We start from the raw sequence: 19645 nt of genomic DNA on the forward strand, positions 1-19645 counted from the left end.
TGCTTGAAGTTACACCAGTGTATAATGTCTTAAAACAGAATTCTCCAATTCTGACATAAACCATAGTATTGACAAGAGGTTACTAATAAAATTATCTCTTCACTATGGTATGAAGAACTTTCTATATGACAACTGGAGCTTATGAACCAAAATTCAGTACTGATATGGGTTCATGAATAACAGCACCAGTTAAAGAATCTGAAAACATATTTCTCTCTACTTATAACTTAACCTTGCTAGATATCACAGGAATCCAAATGAAGTTGTGTAAATTTTCGAACTGGCTGTATTGGAATCCTTGACTGGCTGACAAATTATGGATTTTACATTATATACATGACAATTTCTTTGGTTGACAGACCTCTAGGAAGTACACACTTTGCACCTAACTTTCCCTGCAAAGACCGGTTTTGACAGTACACACTACACTGTGTAAACTACATGCCAGACTCAAGAGTTATACCAATGTACAGCCCTGCATATACTCCTGTGCCCACCACCATGCAGGCAGGAAATGGTTGAGTCGGTGACTCACCAAATTGTAATCAAATTAATTTGCACTTAGAACAGACTGGTAGGCATCTACATTATGCAGAGACTGACTACTTTCAACCTATTCTATACACTTAAGTTAGAGACCTGAGTTTCATTAGAGCGCTCCTAGTTTCAAAGCAATGTCCCCTGAGAAGTTGCCAAGAAAATTGAAAGGTAATTTTAAGAACGTACTGGGTAACAGACCAATGCTGAACTCTTCAGAGAATTTACCAGTTACTAAATGCAAGCAATTTTAATTCAAGAAAATACTTTACTTCTTATGTAGCACATATATACGTATCAATGAGGTATCCAAATCAGCATTTCTACATCACACATTAATAATAAATTTCTCAAAATATTGAAAAATATTTCATAAATACATATTTACATTAAAATAAGTGTCAGCACTACCAGTGAGATTTATAGCTCTATATTAATAACTTTGGTACCTGTAAGTGATATGTTTGTGTTGCCATTTCTGTCCTGTTAACGCATAGCGTTTCCGACGAATGTTAAATTTGGAGTTACCTCTTGTTTGGTCAGGCACACCACATCGAGGCTTCTTCATCCAGCTGCAATAAACATAACCACATAGTTAAAGCCACATTAAAGGAAAATCATAACCACTGCACTTAACTAACAGAAACATAAACTTTTTGAAGTTACGGTATTATCAATTTTGTGTCTACATGCAACAATAACTACCATCCTACCATGCTACTAATCCTCGCAGCTCAGAAGAAAGCCATCCCCATGTTCCGGAAAAAAAGTCGACAAGGGAAAAAAACAGCTGGGTTGAACAGAGAGATCTTGAGTGATATCAAGAAGAAGAGAAACGTTTATGGGCTCTGGAAGAGGGGACAGGCCTCTTGGGTGGACTACAGGAGGGAAGTGAGATTGTGTAGAGAAAAAATCAGAAGGGTTAAGGCTCAACTAGAAATCAGATTGGCAAAGTCTGTGAAAGATAACAAAAAATCCTTCTATAAATATATAAATAATAAAAGGAGGACTAGGCAGACCATACAGTCCCTATTGGACGCAGAAGGAACAACAGTGACAGGGGATGAGGAAAAGGCTGAGGTACTTAATGCCTTCTTTGCCTCAGTCTTTAATTGTAAAGAAAGTTGTTCCGTCTGTGTACAAACCCAGGAGCTAGAGGAGCAAAATGAGGCTCCCATGATCCAAGAGGAGGTGGTCAGAGCCTTGCTAGCCCGACTAGACACCCACAAGTCTATGGGGCTGGACGGGATTCATCCAAGGGTATTGAAGGAGATGGCAGATGTGCTGGCCAAACCCCTTTCCATCATCTTCCAACAGTCCTGGAAGACTCGGGAAGTCCCACTGGACTGGAGGCTGGCTGATGTTGTGCCCATCTACAAGAAGGGTCGCAGGGAGGACCCAGAAAACTACAGGCCTGTCAGTCTGACCTCAGTTCCAGGAAAAGTCATGGAACAGGTGATCTTGAGGGCTATCGTGAAGCACATGCAAGAGAACCGGGCGTTCAGGCCCAGTCAACACAGGTTCACAAAAGGCAGGTCTTGCCAAACTAACCTGATCACCTTCTATGACAAAGTGACTCGGCTGCTGGATGAGGGAAAGGCTGTGGATGTGGCCTTCCTGGACTTCAGCAAAGCCTTTGACACAGTTTCTCACAACATTCTGCTTGAGAAACTGTCAGCCTCTGGCCTGGACAGGCGCACACTCTCCTGGGTGGAAAACTGGTTGGATGGCCGGGCCCAGAGAGTGGTGGTAAATGGTGTGAAATCCAGCTGGAGGCCAGTGACAAGTGGGGTTCCCCAGGGCTCAGTGCTGGGTCCAGCCCTGTTAAATGTCTTCATCAATGATCTGGATGAAGGCATTGAGTGCAATCTTAGCAAGTTTGCGGACGACACTAAGCTGGGTGGAAGTGTTGATCTGCTGGAGGGTAGGGAGGCTCTGCAAAGGGATCTGAACAGGCTGGACCGCTGGGCAGAGTCCAATGGCATGAGGTTTAACAAGGCCAAATGCCGGGTCCTGCACTTGGGGCACAACAACCCTGTGCAGTGCTACAGACTAGGAGAAGTCTGTCTAGAAAGTTGCCTGGAGGAGAGGGACCTGGGCGTGTTGGTTGACAGCCGACTGAACATGAGCCAGCAGTGTGCCCACGTGGCCAAGAAGGCCAATAGTATCTTGGCTTGTATCAGAAACGGTGTGACCAGCAGGCCCAGGGAGGTTATTCTCCCTCTGTACTTGGCACTGGTGAGACTGCACCTCGAATCCTGTGTTCAGTTCTGGGCCCCTCACCACAAGAAGGATGTTGAGGCTCTGGAGCAAGTCTAGAGAAGAGCAACAAAGCTGGTGAAGGGGCTGGAGAACAGGCCTTATGAGGAGTGGCTGAGAGAGCTGGAGTTGTTTAGCCTGGAGGAGGCTGAGGGGAGACCTCATTGCTCTCTACAACTACCTGAAAGGAGGTTGTAGAGAGGAGGGTGATGCCCTCTTCTCCCAAGTGACAGGGGACAGGACAAGAGGGAATGGCCTCAAGCTCCGCCAGGGGAGGTTTAGGCTGGACATTAGGAAAAAATTCTTCACAGAAAGGGTCATTGGGCACTGGAACAGGCTGCCCAGGGAGGTGGTTGAGTCACCTTCCCTGGAGATGTTTAAGGCACGGGTGGATGAGGTGCTAAGGGGCATGGTTTAGTGTTTGATAGGAATGGTTGGACTCGATGATCCGGTGGGTCTCTTCCAACCTGGTTATTCTATGATTCTATGATACCAAAATAAAGAAATATCTTGTCATCAGATGTATAATTTGTGGAGTTTCATTGCCTCACGTAAGAGGAATCCTGCCTAAGAATACTTAATACTCCACACAAAATCAAGCTGAAAAAGTCTAAATCACAAATAACAAAGATTTCCATTGCAGGAACACCAGGCTTTTCAGACACATGCTTGATTTTTACAGCAGCTTTCAATATTTCAGTGTTTTCCAGTATTTAAAAAACTTCAAATTTGTTAACATTCCAAATATATAAAAATTAGAATGATGCTTAAATCAAAAGCATGAGTTCAAAAACACGACAATTGATTTTTTTCACACTTGTAGTGTAAGGGGTTACTTGGAGCAAAAGTGAACAAAATTCAGCCAAAGTTACTATTTTATATGAGCTGAAGAGCTGCTGAACAGCTTACCATCAAGAAGACAGTAAGATTAAAAACATTCACTGCATAAGTAAAAGACAAACCTCCTCTGTAACTTTTCCAGTTCATTTGTCTTCATTTCTAACATACCAAATAATTACTTATGTAAAAGCTATAGTTTTACAATGGTATTTACCACAAGAGTAGTCATACCATATATTCAGGCTTTCATGAATTAATTTCTGACCACTAAGCTGACATCTAAGCATTGTTTCAGAAATAAATATATACATAGCAGCTGGATTTATATTTTTAGACACATTGTCAGTAATAGTTTTTTGCAGCGCCTGTTAGATCTGCATGCAGTTACCACACATTTTAATAACAAGGTATATTTAAAATATGGTGTTGAAACTCCGTGCACACACACAGCAGAAAAAGACATATGTAACAAAAGGTCAGTGTTCTAACCTTAAGGTGATATCACTACATCAAAAGAATGAAACAAAGAATAAGACAAAACCAAAAAAAAAAAATTGTTAGAAACACCCTACAAAAATGTTAGGGTCTTGAACAAAATATATAATGTATCACTAAGGGCAATGACTTTAAATCAATTGAATTAGGTCTCCCTTCACCTTCCTCCTCCAACTCCCCCCCCAAAAAAAAGAAGTTTAAATTATTTAGCTTAACTGACGGAGATCTACCTTAGTAACAGGATTTGCTCACTGACAAGCCAGGGGCAGATAAATATAAATATCCCAAGCTGTGTATTTAAAAAATAATCTTCAAAGGAGTTCTTGAAATAGTATCTAAAGTTCTGTCAAAGGTTAAATACTCTTACATAAAATAATGTTAGCATAAAATGTTTTACACTTCAGATTTAACACAAAAAGTCAGGAACAGCAGGTAGCATTGACTTGAAATTCAATTTTATAAAATAATATCTTACTAGAACTACTGACAATCCATTTTTAGCAAAACAAAGCATAGCCCAAAATAATATGTTATGGAATTCAAGCAGTCATAATATGTTCTTGCATCAATTTTGAAGTGGTATGTGCCTATCAAGAACACTATGCTTGTACCCTTGTTGGTTTGTATAGGTAGGAGAAGTTCCATGTTGTCATGTGGTCTGGCTCACTAATGTTCTTCCACAAGGACTGGGACTGTGGTTTATATACAATATAAATACCAGTGTAAATCACATGGAAGTTGTTGCACAAGTGGTTCACTAGCGTTCAGGAAACCATCTTCATGTAAAATTTAAGGAAAGATGCAATCTGCAGATGAAGAGTTGGACCACCATCAGACCTATCACCTAGATCTTAGCTGAGTTAAGTTGAGCTGTCAGAATTCTAAACAAATTATTACATAGTTAGTACTAGAGTTCAGTATTTTCTAGTGCTGAAATAAGGCAAAATATAAACAACTTCTGGTGCATATATTTTGCTTTTTTTTTCTTTAATCTGTTAGAAGTATTTTTTTAAACAGTAATTGTTCTCACACTGACTGTCAGGAAGACTCCTGTTAGTAGTAATCATACTTTTCGATTTGTGAGCGAACTGACACATGAAGTATTTATTTCTATTTTCTTCCAAGTACAGCCACTTTTAAGATAATATGATCATGGTCTTCCATGTTCTTCATTGTTTTCTGGAGTTCAGTTAATTTTTTTGAAATAATTGTTCTTCATTTAGAAAAGGTGCATGCTTATAATGAGTTTGCATCTTTTATCTGTTGGTTTCTGAATTTGTAGAAATCTTTTATGCTGCAGCCCCTCAGAATTAATATATTATCAGTACTCAATAAAGAGGCTCAATTGTGACTACTGTACTTTATCTGTAGACTATGTCACATCAAATTCCTCTCAGAGCTCCTTTAGCTTAAAACCTGAGGAGCTATTTATGTCAAGAGAAAACAGTTTAGAGTCACAGAAAATCAGAAAAGATTACAATAAAAATATGCAGCAAAATGCAATGCTCTTCCAGTAGAGACAGAACAGAAATTGAACTTCTCATAACTCAAGCCAGTTCCTTAAACATATTTTTTATCTCTGGGCATTAAGATGAAGAATCTCTTTCTGTCTCCTCACTTTCTTAAGCTTTAAGAAAAAAGTTCTATTCTAACGTGGAATCAAAACATCAAATAATTCCACCTTTGGGTAAACATCCCCTCACATTTATCCCTAATCAAAACTGCTACTTAGGCTGCATAATGTTTTTGGTGGTGGTGGGTTCGGAGAGGGGGCGGGATTGGTAGCGTTATAGAAAAAAAATAAAAAAAAAATTAAAGGAGGAGTCCAACGTGACTAAGTGGCTGGAAAAAGTAGAGGCATCTGTTTAAGAAAACTAATAAATAACAATCTTAGAATTCCTGTGAGGAGAAATAGATATGCTTCCTAAACATCTTTACTCTTCCCTACTGTACTTTGCTATTACAGGACTTTACTAACACTTCTTCAAGTAATAGGAAGCAGTCAAAGATTGATGTAAGATACTGTTACTGACAATGATTTCTCTGAAAGGCTTCTCACTGAATGTTTACTGAGAGTACCAGACTTTATGTATAGCTTTAGTACAAAACTAATTTATTAATAAAATAGACTACTGAGTCTATTTCAAGAGCTCAAAATTTACTGTTCACTCTTACTCTGTGATTGATAATTAGCATATAAACAGCAGAGATCACACATAAATATGATTACATCTTAATTACGAATCTTGAAGTAAACTTGGTTTGAAGATCTGCTGAGCATTAAAATAAGTACACTTGCCATTTATTTGTAAAGGATGACACTAAAATAAAATGAATGTTTTGTTAATATTGAATAGATTTAGTCAGCATCCTATATAAAACTATTTTATCTGTATACCAAAAAGTTTGTGATATACCCCTTTAAACTGCAAAACATGTTTTGGAAATACACATGTATAGCAGTTTTAAGAAAAGACAACCATCAGTCTTCTATTTACCATGTTTGTTTTAGGGATGTGAAAGACCAGGATGTCAACCATGGGTCCCTTTTCAGAAATCTCATTTTAAATAAATCATTTGCTATGCTTAAATGAATCACTGGAAATACTGTGGCAGCCCATGCAAACGTCAGACAGCATTTTCCCTGGGTTTGCCACAGTCATGGTACTTCTATTCAGAACATCCTTCATATTTTTACGCCATTATAATGATGTCTTTTTCTACCACTTACACTTTCTTGTCTTCACCAATAAGCATGCATCATGCTGTTCAAGCCACTTGGGAAACAAAAAATATGGCAGAACCAAGTGAATGGTCATTAGTAGGGGGAAGATGAACATTGTTAATATTTATGCATGCCAAAATACTCATCGACGGAGCATCTTTTTTAACATTAACAAAATCTTCCCAGGAGGATTTTGATGATGAAGGTGCAGAACATTATTACTCTGTTAATATACCTAAAGTTGGTTCTTAACAAGTTACTACTATAACTTATTTTAATTGTTCTTCTGAAGACAAAGAAGTACATTGTAATGTCTTCTCAAGACATGTTAGAGAAGCAGGTACATCTTCACACACAAGATGAGAACATACTGGTTATGAGTTTTCTGTTGTACTCTTTACTTTATAATCCCAGGATTGTATGCGATTATAACATACTCATTACAGAGAAACAAATTACAAACTGCCATATATGTCTTGCCAAAAGAGTATACTTTCCTTGTAGATGAAAAGGAAAGTTATTTCAAACAGTTAGACAATACTGTCATAAATTAGTAATTAAAAAAGTGTATCTTTCTTATATAGTTACATTTCCCAATAATATTCAGTGGTAATTGAATTCAATGCTACCTTGAGGCCACAGCTTAGTTTAATGAGTTTATTTTTTCTCAACACCAATGCAAGTGTAACAAGTCTTTAAGAATCAGTTCTATTCCTAACTTGACTCAAGTTAATGCAAGTCCAAATGTGTAAATAAATGCAGTATTTATCCAGCAAGAATTATATGTACCTAAGAATTGCCATGCTATAATATACCTTTCTGTGTAAAAGCAAATCATGCATCAAAAGGTTTGGAAGACTCGATATCCACCAAAGGGTAAAATTAATGTTTTAGACTGCTGCATAGATGGATTCCTTTGTCTCCACATAGCAGAAGACATAGAGACAGCCCTGCTGACATGCTGGCCAACAAGGTTAATTTAGAAAACATAAAACACTTCCTTTACAATTATAGTTTTGTCTTAGTTTGGTTGTTTTCAGCTCACTAGATGATACCCTAAACTAAGAGATGGCCTCCACTTTTCCTCAGGTTACCACTTTCTATCCTCTCTGTACTGCTAACTGTGAAAAAAAACATTTTATTTTTAGTGAAATACATATCCTCTTACAAAGCTGCCACTAGTATGTCTTTAAAAGACTGCTATTGACTGGTATAGAAGCACTTTCAAGAATCAGTCACTGAAGCTGTATGAAGAGCCTAGCCTCTCTACACTGCAGATGGGATCATAAGCATACTTTTGAGCATGGGTTTCTCAAAAGGCATTTACTACTATTGCACTGCATGTTCTAAGGTCCTTTAAATTCCTAAAGTGAGGGATGTGTGATCAACTCACCTCCCCTCAGGGCAGCCCTAAAATCTGCTTTGCTTTATTGCTTTTCAATGCAATAATGCATGTGCCAGTGGAATAAAATGATTTTTCCAATCCTGCCAGCATTTTGGGTAGTCTCTTCCCTAAACTCTAAATGATACAAAAATCATTCATGTCAGAATAACGAAAGATGTCTCATTGGGTTGGAGCTGGTCAACAGAAAATGAAGGAAGATTTCCACCCGTTTCCACCCCCCGCACCCCCCCAAAGAAAGCCTTCTATAAAAGTAGTCAAAACATATTTCAATAAACTAAATGCTGCATGTGTAATGACAGTACTATATTGTCATTGTTTTCTTTTCAAGCAAACTAACTTTTTCTAAAACCACTAGATAAACTTCATTGCATTTAACTAGAATGGGTCCAACAGGCACTTCAAAGCTGAGTCCCAGATAAGTAGATAAGTTTTCATATTTGTTTACTAATACTCTTTTGCAGGTTTTTTTTTGTATTTCACTGGAACATTTTTTAAATATAATGTATTATAGAGTTGTTTGGAAGTGTCTTTTAAGAGCCTTGTTTGACAAAGTTTCTCTGTGTTCAGTCTGTCAGAAAAATCAGACACTGCTGGACTTAACTTCAGAATTGCAAAGGGCGTACAAAATTAATCCAATATTATTGCATGGCCACACCTGGTCTTTTGCTACTGAAAACCATTAAATTAATGGGCCAGTGGTGCGTGCTACAATTGTTTGAAATTAGAATAAGGAAATTTACACTTAAGATTTTCCAGCAAGAAAAGACTCCACTGTAACACATTTCAAGAATTCTTGCCAGTTTTGAATAAGTTTCTCTACTTCTGCACTGAGAACCTTTTGGCCTTTTCTGTAATTAACTCTGAAACATTTTCTTACAATCACATGCCCAAAGGCAGATAGCAGTTAGGCCAGTGACTACCTGCTGCCATGAAATACAAAAGATGAAAAAAAAGAAAAGACAAGGAGAGAGAGACATTTTAACTCCCCATCTGATACTGCAACACTATTTGGGTATTCCAGTTATGCTGCTCCATATATTATAAAGTTTTTCCAGTTTTGTTTTACCCTGCTTGAAACAGAAAAATCAAGAGCAGTTCATTGCTGGTTACTTACTCAATTGTGTTCCTGTCCACTTTTCCTGTCATATTAATGCCATAGAACTGCTGCATGGCAGCTATAGCTGATTGCATGGTTTCTGCAGAGCGCAACACCGACATTCGGGGGTCAGTTGGTGGAAGGTAGCCATACTTTTGTAACCATACCTGCAATGACAAGTGCAGTGGCTATTAAATAGAAATTAGAGGTAAAAAAATGTTCCCTAATAATTAGTTTTGTATCATATATAATATTCTAATTCAGCAAGCATAAATCCTATTAGTCTGAGCTTTTTTGTTTGGCCTTGGGGGTTGGGTTTTTTCCATTTTTGGGGTTTTTTTTCAGGGAATAAATTCTTTAGGGCTTCTATTTATTCTCCTTTATTAAAGATTCTACTGCTTTAAGACTTACAGTGTTTTCTGCCCAGGATCTAGCTCTCTCTATTATCTGAAACTGCCTGCTTCAAGTATGTATTTCATATATTCCTTTATTTGAAGTTCTAACTTAACCACCTAACCTTGGCTCCTCTAGGTACTTCAAGAAATTTTTGAAGCAGACAAAATATAAAATCTACAATATATGCCACACAGAATTGACTGTCCACAGGGTACATAACAACATTCACCAACTACAATAAAAAATCTACAGTAGCGCACACACAGTTACATTTGTCTCTCAAAGAATATGAAAGGGAAGGTGGGGAGATATTCAGCTTTCTGGGAAGAATATCAAAATAACGGACTTATAGGCAATGCAGTTGGCCAGGCAATAGTGAAGCAGCAGAGTCTGTGCCCACTTACAGGAAACTCTCTGATAAAAGGATCTTCCTTTTTAGATCAAGATGGATTTAATGACAACTGTTTATGCTCTTAATTGTGTAGAAATCTGAAGGAGAAAGTATGGTCCACATAACTGAAAGCTTTATGGTTCCAAGCCAATATCTTAAGAACACCTGGAATACCCTGTCCTCTTGAGGCAATATTTCTCGTAAATAAGTAGCTGCAGTTATCTTAATGTTTCTAAGCACTCTCAAAATCTAGCCTATACCAAGCACACAGTAAGACTTCTGAGCCAATAGGAGCACTGATACATCTTTAAAAATATCTTCACTTCTCATTTAAGGACTGGAAGGACTCACTACAGTGAAAAGTATATATATTGCACCTCTACAAAACACAGTTAAATTGTATTGCTGCAGCTTCACTCTCCCCAGTAACAAAATGCTTGTGACCCCAAAAATATGATATTCTGTTATTTAAAAAAAAGTGAATGCATAGACTCATTCACCTACTTCTTTCAAATGTAACACATACCAGTTTATGGATTCTGAATCATTACATTAATGAATGCTATCCACCCACTCTCCCCTTACAGCATGTTGTGAGCTCTGTCTGCGTTGTACACTTCTGGGTTTTTTATCTGTTTATACTCACTGTTTATATACAGTCTAACACCAAAGTCTGTAGCTGTAATTTTTGGCCTGAAGTTAACCTTGCAGTGTCAGACAGAACTTGGTGCTATAGCAGGTTAACCATATTAGTGGTGCATTCCCATTTTACAGTCTCAGTGAAGAACCTCAAGATGGATCAATTCATTGCTATGGTTTAATTTACTGAGATGTATGACATGACTGACTGAACATTTACAAACATGATGCACATTGGCTCACTGTAAATAAAAGATCAAACTAGCACTAAAGATAGGGGAAACCTTAAGGTTATGAGCTCAGATATTTCTAATTCAACAGGTTTAACTTCTCATAGTGCAGTTCAGACACAATCTCAACAATGTCTGTAAGCTCCACATTAACAAGGAGATACAGTACAGAGAGGATTAAGATCCAGCCTAACCTCTTTCACCTTCACACTACCTCTGTGTACAGAAGCCATTCAGAATAAGAACAAAATTATGTTTAATAGATTGGAAGATGCACTTATTTCCAGCACAAATGAATTGCTACTATCACTGTGTACACCCAACTTTACATGCTCCTGATTTCTTGAACTTTTCAACTTCAAGAATGAACTTGTGAACATGAAATTTCTGCTATATTTAGGTCATCACTCAAAACATTTAACTGTGCATTGCACAGGAGGTGTTACTTTCCATCCATTACTGAAAGATAGTTATGAAAGGCCAGCTAGAGATGGAAGGGTGGCAAGAGCAATGCAACATACAGAAATAAGACCATGGAAGCAAGAGATCAGTTTGATACAGAGTGGGTTGATTTCAATGTAATATGCAGAGTTCCTTTTAACCAATATTTACAACAGGTATATTTAAGAATGGAGTTATTTTGAGATTTACCCTCTCAAGTCACTGCATAAAAAGCAAAGGAAATAGTCAAAGACAGTGATACTAAAACAAATTATCAGTCAGGGAAGAAAAATAATTCTGAGCAGCATGTCACTGTTGTCTAAAATTGATGCCACCTTCTTGTCACTTTCTCACCATGTATTTGGTATGCAGACACAAGGCAGGGCTTTCCATTAAGCTCTTTTTCAGGTGCTAAGGGCACATAAAACTGTTTTGTGGGCTTATGAGGCCAAATTTCATCACTCAGATCCATCCTCACTGTGGCATAACTGAAGGGGGAAGAGGTATGAGGTTACAAGTAACCAAATTTACGAGAAGCTAAACATTCATATATCTGAATTGGAAAAGTTATAAAGAGACAGAAAAAAATAGCTTGGGGAGTACTGCCAGTGGGAAAACGGGAGTAGATAGCCAAATGCCACTGCAGGCACAGCAAAAGGAAAAGAGAGATGGCTCACAAACCGCAGGAGAGGACAGTGTAGCCTTTGCCCTTCTAAAGAGACTTAAATATAAGTTAAATATAGGATAGTTCATAATCATTCCCTATGATTGAACAAAGGAACAAAGGAAGTATACAATCTGGGTCTTCCCTCGGCGTTCAAAATAGCAAATACAAGAGTCAGTCAACATACCAGAAAGTAAGATGATACTTTGAAAGCAACTTTCTTTTTTAAAAATTCTGACAAACTGACCCCCAAAACTAGTAACTAGTGAATGCTTGAGGGCTAGTAGCATTTAGTAGCACACTACTAGTATTCTGTCCTTGTGAGAAAGGATCATGAAACAGGGAAAGAGGCAATAAACCTGGTTCCCGTTGCATTCCTCAGATTACTCCATTTTGTGTTAACAAATTCTGAAGGCCCTTGGTTCAGACACCTGAAATATGCCCCTCATAGTCTAAGTGCTGGGAACTATGGAGGAGAAGCCTAACTTTGAAATTAAAGTTAGAACAAAAAAATGGAAAAGAAACACAATGATGCAGCCACAGCAGAACAAAAGTAAACAATTTACTCATAGCCTTGTATTTTCAGGCAACTGACTAAAGATATTGACAAGAATTTTCCCCTCCCCTCTACTGAAATTAAATGTCTCTCTGCCTTAATGCACTTGAGCAATGACAATGCAGTGTTGGCAAGTCACCTATCATCCTGAGGAACTTTTGTGTCTTGGAACAATGAAATAGTGAAGTAGATCCATCTAACATGTAATGGGTGGGATGCCAACGGAGACCATTTGCACAGACTCCGAATTCATTGATTTATCCCATTACTTTAAACAATTTAGGAAGATAAAATGCTGCTACTTCAAGTGAAATTTTTGGGCAGGACTTTCTTGTTCTACAGCAAAATGACAGCCATAGTGACCTCTCATGGTAACCACAGAAAACCACAGCTGGATGACAATGCACTGTACCACTTCCCCCTCAATTACAGTGCTTTAATATCCTACTGCTGTGAAGTTTGTCTCAGAATTGAATCTCCCTTATTATAATGTAAGCCTGTAGCTTCTCATTTTACCTGCAGTGGGTGAGAGGAATTGATTATTCCTTTGCCCTCTGCAGTAGTCTTTTATGTATTTGAGCTCTCTTATGTGAGTCACTCTTTCAAATCTTTTTTAAATAATGTCTTTTATTTAATATTATTTCATTTTCCACATTAAGCTCCAGGAAACTAGAAGCTAAAATCTATCTTTACTAAGCATCTGCATGCACAAGACTCGTATTTCGCTCCCATTCTTAGTTTATTAACAATCACTGGAGTTTAGCTGAAGAGTGTTAGTAATTCAGAAGAACAAGGACACTCAAACATTTCATTTTTGGTGGGAAGAAAACAAATAACCCAAAAAATCAAACAAAAAAAATCCCCAAACAAACCTAAACCCCACAGAAATAAAATTAGCCCATCTACAAGAAGGATTGGAGGGAGGATCCAGGGAACTACAGGCCTGTCAGTCTGACCTCAGTTCCAGGAAAAGTCATGGAACAGGTGATCTTGAGTGCTATCATGAAGCACATGCAAGAGAACCGAGTGATCAGGCCCAGTCAACATAGGTTCATGAAAGGCAGGTCTTACCAGTCAAACCTGATCGCCTTCTATTATGAAGTGACTCGACTACTGGATGAAAGAAAGGCTGTGGATGTGGTCTTCCTGGACTTCAGCAAAGCCTTTGACACAGTTTCTCACAGCATTCTGCTTGAGAAACTGTCAGCCTCTGGCCTGGACAGGCGCACACTCTCCTGGGTGGAAAACTGGTTGGATGGCCGGGCCCAGAGAGTGGTGGTAAATGATGTGAAATCCAGCTGGAGGTTGGTCACAAGTGGGGTTCTCCAGGGCTCAGTGCTTGATCAGGTTCTGTTCAGTATCTTTATCAATGAACTGAATGAAGGGATTGAATGTACCCTTAGTAAATTCACAGATGACACTAAGCTGGGTGGAAGTGTTGAACTGCTGGAGGGTCGGGAGGCTCTGCAAAGGGATCTGAACAGGCTGGACTGCTGGGCTGAGACCAATGGCATGAGGTTTAACAAGGCCAAATGCCGGGTCCTGCACTTGGGGCACAACAACCCTGTGCAGTGCTACAGACTAGGAGAAGTCTGTCTAGAAAGCTGCCTGGAGGAGAAGGACCTGGATATGTTAATTGACAGCTGATTGAACATGAGCTAGCAGTGTGCCCAGTGCTAGCAGTGTGGCCAATGGCATCTTGGCTTGTATGAGAAACGGCGTGACCAGCAGGTCCAGGGAGGTTATTCTCCCTCTGTACTCGGCACTGGTCAGACCGCTCCTCGAATCCTGTGTTCAGTTCTGGGCCCTCACCACAAGAAGGATGTTGAGGCTCTGGAGCGAGTCCAGAGAAGAGCAACAAAGCTGGTGAAGGGGCTGGAGAACAGGCCTTATGAGGAGCGGCTGAGGGAGCTGGGGTTGTTTAGCCTGGAGAAGAGGAGGCTGAGGGGTGACCTCATTGCTCTCTACAACTACCTGAAAGGACGTTGTAGAGAGTAGGGTGCTGGCCTCTTCTCCCAAGTGACAGGGGACAGGACAAGAGGGAATGGCCTCAAGCTCCGCCAGGGGAGGTTTAGGCTAGACGTTAGGAAAAAATTCTTTACAGAAAGGGTCACTGGGCACTGGAACAGGCTGCCCAGGGAGGTGGTTGAGTCACCTTCCCTGGAGGTGTTTAAGGCACGGGTGGATGAGGTGCTGAGGGATATGGTTTAGTGTTTGATGGGAACGGTTGGACTCGATGATCCGGTGGGTCTCTTCCAACCTGGTTATTCTGTGATTCTGTGATTCTGTGATTGGCCTGTATCAGAAACAGCATGGCCAGCAGGTCCAGGGAGGTTATTCTCCCTCTGTACTCGGCACTGGTGAGACAGCACCTTGAATACTGTGTTCAGTTCTGGGCCCCTCACCACAAGAACCATGTTGAGGCGCTGGAGCGAGTCCAGAAAAGAACAACAGAGCTGGTGAAGGGGCTGGAGAACAAGTCTTACAAGAAGCTGCTGAGGGAACTGGGGTTGTTTAGCCTAGAGAAGAGATGGCTGAGGGGAGACCTTGTTGCTCTCTACAACTATCTGAAAGGAGGTTTTGGAGAGAAGGGTGCTGGCCTCTTTTCCCAAAAGACAGGTGACAGGACAAGAGGGCCTCAAGCTCCACCAGGGGAGGTTCAGGCTGGACATTAAAAAAAAAAAAGTCACAGAAAGGATCACTGGGTACTGGAAAGGCTGCCCAGGGAGGTGGTTGAGTCACCTTCCCTGGAGGTGTTTAAAAGACAGGTGGATGAGGTGCTGAGGGCCATGGTTTAGTGACTGATAGGAATGGTTGGACTTGATGATCCCATGAGTCTTTTCTAACCAAGTGATTCTGTGATTCTGTAGCCTAAAATATTTTTCTCACTAATTGAATTTCAAGGCTTATGTCCAATTTATCTATACACTTTTAAGTTATAAACCCATACTTTACACACACTTTTTCCCCCAGAAAAAATTATTCACTCTAATTTCACCTTCTCTTTTTGTAATTATAAGGAAACAGATAAACAGAACCTGTAGAGATGCTAGGAGCTTGTTGGGGACCTGCCAGTTCTGCAGGAGTCAATGAAACCTCAGCATGCCAGCTGTATCACTTTCCAAATTTTGGATGTAACTGAGCTACTGCCTAGGGTTTGAGCTTTTTTTCTGTCATGATGGGAAGATCTTTTCATTTTAGTTTTTCACTGCTATTAATGCTATGCTATATGTATCATCTGGTTATGGAATGTCACATGGCTGTGTTTATGCCTCCTCTAAAGGATAAAGCTAACTTAAAGCACATTAAAGAGATGCAACAGATCTCAGTCATTCAGCTCTTAGCTAGTTTGAGAAGAAAGAGCAGTCTTAAAAACAGTGTGTTGACACCAAACTGTTCCTAAGAACAAAGAAAACCCATATCTCATCATTAAAAATTAAGCAAGAATATTCTGTCAGAGTTTTGCAGAGATTACTGATTTCTAAGATAGAAGAGAACTTATCAACCAATTATTAATCTTCGGGAACACAGTACATAGTATAAGCTACAGCACAATTATGTTCTACGAAACTGGAAGCTTAGTAAATCAAACAGTCTAATAAAGCACTGATCAAAACAATTTAATAAATACCTTCAGCAGTGCAGCTGCATACCATTATTATTCATGTATTCCAGTTCCTTTTTTAGATTTTATAATGTAAACAAAATTCCTACTTGTATTGAGCAAAATCATGAGATTTCATAATTTCAAAATATATTTGTATTATAATACATTTCCACCAAATACACTATAAGTAAAATGATTTAAAATGTCTGAGTAGTTCAGGACATATATATTTTCAAAAAGCTTATATTTAAGTATCCGATACTGATCACCACAGAATTTAGCAGTTCAAATGCTGATGTAATTTTGAAAACACATTGATTACTTTTACTATTGTATTGATAAGTAAGTTAATTCCAGATTTAATACCCATTTAACCTCATCATCTACACCAGTAAATCAGAATACTGATTTTTCAGTAACAACTTGATATCCAGATACACAGACAGAAGTGTTTACACAGAGCATTTTAGGGAATCTTCGCTGGTTTTCCCACCTCATATCTCCCACATGGCCAGTTCCTCATTGGCAATTTCTTTTTTTAACAGCAGACACTGATGTGAATTTACAGAATGAGAATATTGTGTTTGGTATCTATTTAGTGAGAAAAATACTTCCCAAAAACCATATAATAAGAACATATCGTCCAAAAGAGTCTAATCTAGTCTTCCAGACTAGAATTAGAGAATTAGTCTAGAGAATGTGAATAAGAATTATCATAGATAATATAATAGCTTAGTGGTTATGATTGGCTTGCTACCTGTGGTTGTTATTTGAGATAACTAATCCTTAACAGCTAAAAAAGATCCTGCGTGTTCAGAATACATTAGTCTAGAATGCCTTGAAACTCACAAATAAATCTACTTCTTAGAAATTGTATAGTAGGGTGGAAAAGATCTTAAACAGAAGGAATCATCTTCAAACCAAGCAACTATCTTGATTGTCATTATGAACATGCCAAAAAAACCCTTAAGATACTGCCTTATAAAATGTAGTTCTTCAATGATCTAAACTAGAAAATTATCAGCTTCTTTTGTTGTGAATTACTGTGTAAATTCCCACCAAAAACCAACTCAGATGTATTATTGGCATAGTCTTAGACATATTAATGACTGTAATCTTTATTGTAGATTACAGAATTTGTAACAAGGACTAACTGATTCAAAAAAGGTATGTGGATGTTTAGGTTACAGACTGCACTACAGTAAATACATAGATGCAGTACTAGAAGTGGCAGAGTTGAGCTGATAGTGGGCCAAAAAAGAGAAAAAATTAGGCCTCACTGTGTTAAGTGTTGCTGCAGCTAGGCAGCTAGTTCAAAATTAGTTGAGGCATCTCCATAGTTCTAGTATGTACATGCTTATAGATTTTTTCTGTGTTCTGACTGCAAAATGGATGGAAAACAGTATATTATATAAGTCACAGTACAAAACCAGATTTACTAATACATGATGTTCTATGTCTCTTCTTACATGAAGTCAGGAGAGAGGGATCTGGAATTTCCTCATGCAAATGTATGGTGACTGAGATAAGTTTAAAAGGAAGCTCCTATTCCAAGTGAGAGGCATGTCCATTGCAAGAAATAAGACTGCAGCCTGAAGCCAGAAGCTCTGCCTGGTCAGTGACTTGAAAAGGAGTCATAGTCCAAGAACTGGCAAAAGTAAAAAAGGCAAAATATACTCCTAACTGTTTGTGGATTTCTTCTCATTCGTAATTTGAGTTTAAAATACACTAAATCCTTTGCTTTACTGTCACATCCATGGAAAAAAAACAATGGACCTTGAAAGCAGCAAGAGTGGAAGGTGTAAAAGAGAAGCCAATAGCACCAGGATAAAGTCTTTTGCAGATTCCAGATAGGTGCGCACCTATCAATAAATGTCAGATGCAGGACTTGCATGCAAAACTGAGAGATTATGAAATACACTTCGGACAGCAATCAGATACTACCCAGCTACAAAGGCAAGAGTTAGATTGTTCATCTACTACTTCTACTGAGTCTGTACCAAGAGTGAGTTAATGTTACAACAAACATGACACAAATTCTTGCCCTGTAAAGAAACTCTTTATAACTCCGTCATTGCCTGTAACAGTATGCAAATTTATAACTGATTGCATAATTTGGATGTTATTCACCAGTTCTTCGTTATTCCTGGTCCTGGGCAGCCTACACTAGGTAGTTCCGCTTGATGACCAGAGGTCCCTTACAACTCCAATCATTCTGTGTGATTCTGTTATTCTAGACTGAAGCTCCGTAAACTGTAATATTCTGAAGACTTGTAGAATCCTGCTCATACTGGATCAAGCCTTGGGAGTCACTGAGGGATTAGAAATCCCGGTAAGTCATTACCGATATTTTTGTAATTTTTTCCCCCCACAGTCTGTTCTAATACTTATTCTAAAATTACTCTAGATCAATTCTTATATGGTCAAACAAAACAGTAGATGCTTTTACTGTTATATTCTAGCTCAAACACAGAAGGGTGCATTAAGTACATATGGGAATATATCCTCAGGCTAACTGATTTTAATTAGCAGTTCTAATAGACTGGTTGGCTGAAATCATCGCAAAACTTTGGTTTGAAAGAGGACACTGCTAACCTTGGCTATGCATGCACTCCTTATAAATTATGTTTATGCTGACTGATTTTCTGAGACAGACACTTTCCTCTTGGAATAGTAGAGACTTTATTTGGTATTATAACTCACATACTTGTACCCAGTGTCGTTCCAAGACAGGAAGAACAGTAGTCATCTAGGGGGAAAAACATGCTTACATGCTTATTTTCCTAAACACACAGCCTCCTAAATCTTCAGCCTATAAGGCACTGACACTGCTCCTAAAATGGAGACAAAAAACGACTGGCAGAGAATCAGGGAATACAAACATGGGAACAACATTAATTATTAGTATTTATGCAGTAGAAGTCAGTTAGTTTGCTACAAGAAGCTACACTGTGCTACACTGAACAATGTAGGAAAGAGAGAAAATTCCTTCATGAGAAATAGACACTATCCACTTCAAAACGAAATGAAGAAACAGTTTACAGGAAGGAGAAACTGAAAACTCCTATATACAAGAGGCATTGAGTAATTCATCCTTTTAAATGAGATAAAGTAGAAAAACTAATGTGTAATTCTCAGTAGTCATCCACAATTATTAAAAAAAAAAAAAAAGTAAAAATTGAGAGGATAGTCTTCGAGAGAACAGCCTATCTAGCAGTGTTGCAAGATTTGGGGAAAAAAGTCCTCGTGTTCAGAGATGATAATAAGTTCCGGGAAGTTAATTGTCTACAGAACTCTCTTTCTATAATACCTATTCAATGGCATGTTTTGTTAATGAATCTCAAACTAAGGAAGAACTTGGGTG

At 38.6% G+C, this 19645-nt stretch overlaps 1 protein-coding gene across 2 annotated transcripts in view; it reads right to left on the reverse strand.

Moving 5' to 3' along the window:
• MMP16 (matrix metallopeptidase 16) overlaps positions 1–19645 on the reverse strand; it is a 191217-nt gene that overhangs the window by 96811 nt on the left and 74761 nt on the right. The window contains exons 2-3 of one of the 2 annotated variants that reach the window (XM_069854313.1): positions 9376–9524; positions 987–1109 (exon numbers count right to left, since the gene is read on the reverse strand). In XM_069854313.1, coding sequence (XP_069710414.1) covers positions 987–1109; positions 9376–9524 — 272 coding nt within the window. The remainder of the gene's footprint in view (positions 1–986; positions 1110–9375; positions 9525–19645) is intronic. The other variant, XM_069854314.1, reaches the window with a different exon arrangement.

The sequence above is a fragment of the Phaenicophaeus curvirostris genome, chromosome 3 (genome assembly GCF_032191515.1).
Source record: "Phaenicophaeus curvirostris isolate KB17595 chromosome 3, BPBGC_Pcur_1.0, whole genome shotgun sequence".
Classification (NCBI taxonomy): domain Eukaryota; kingdom Metazoa; phylum Chordata; class Aves; order Cuculiformes; family Cuculidae; genus Phaenicophaeus; species Phaenicophaeus curvirostris.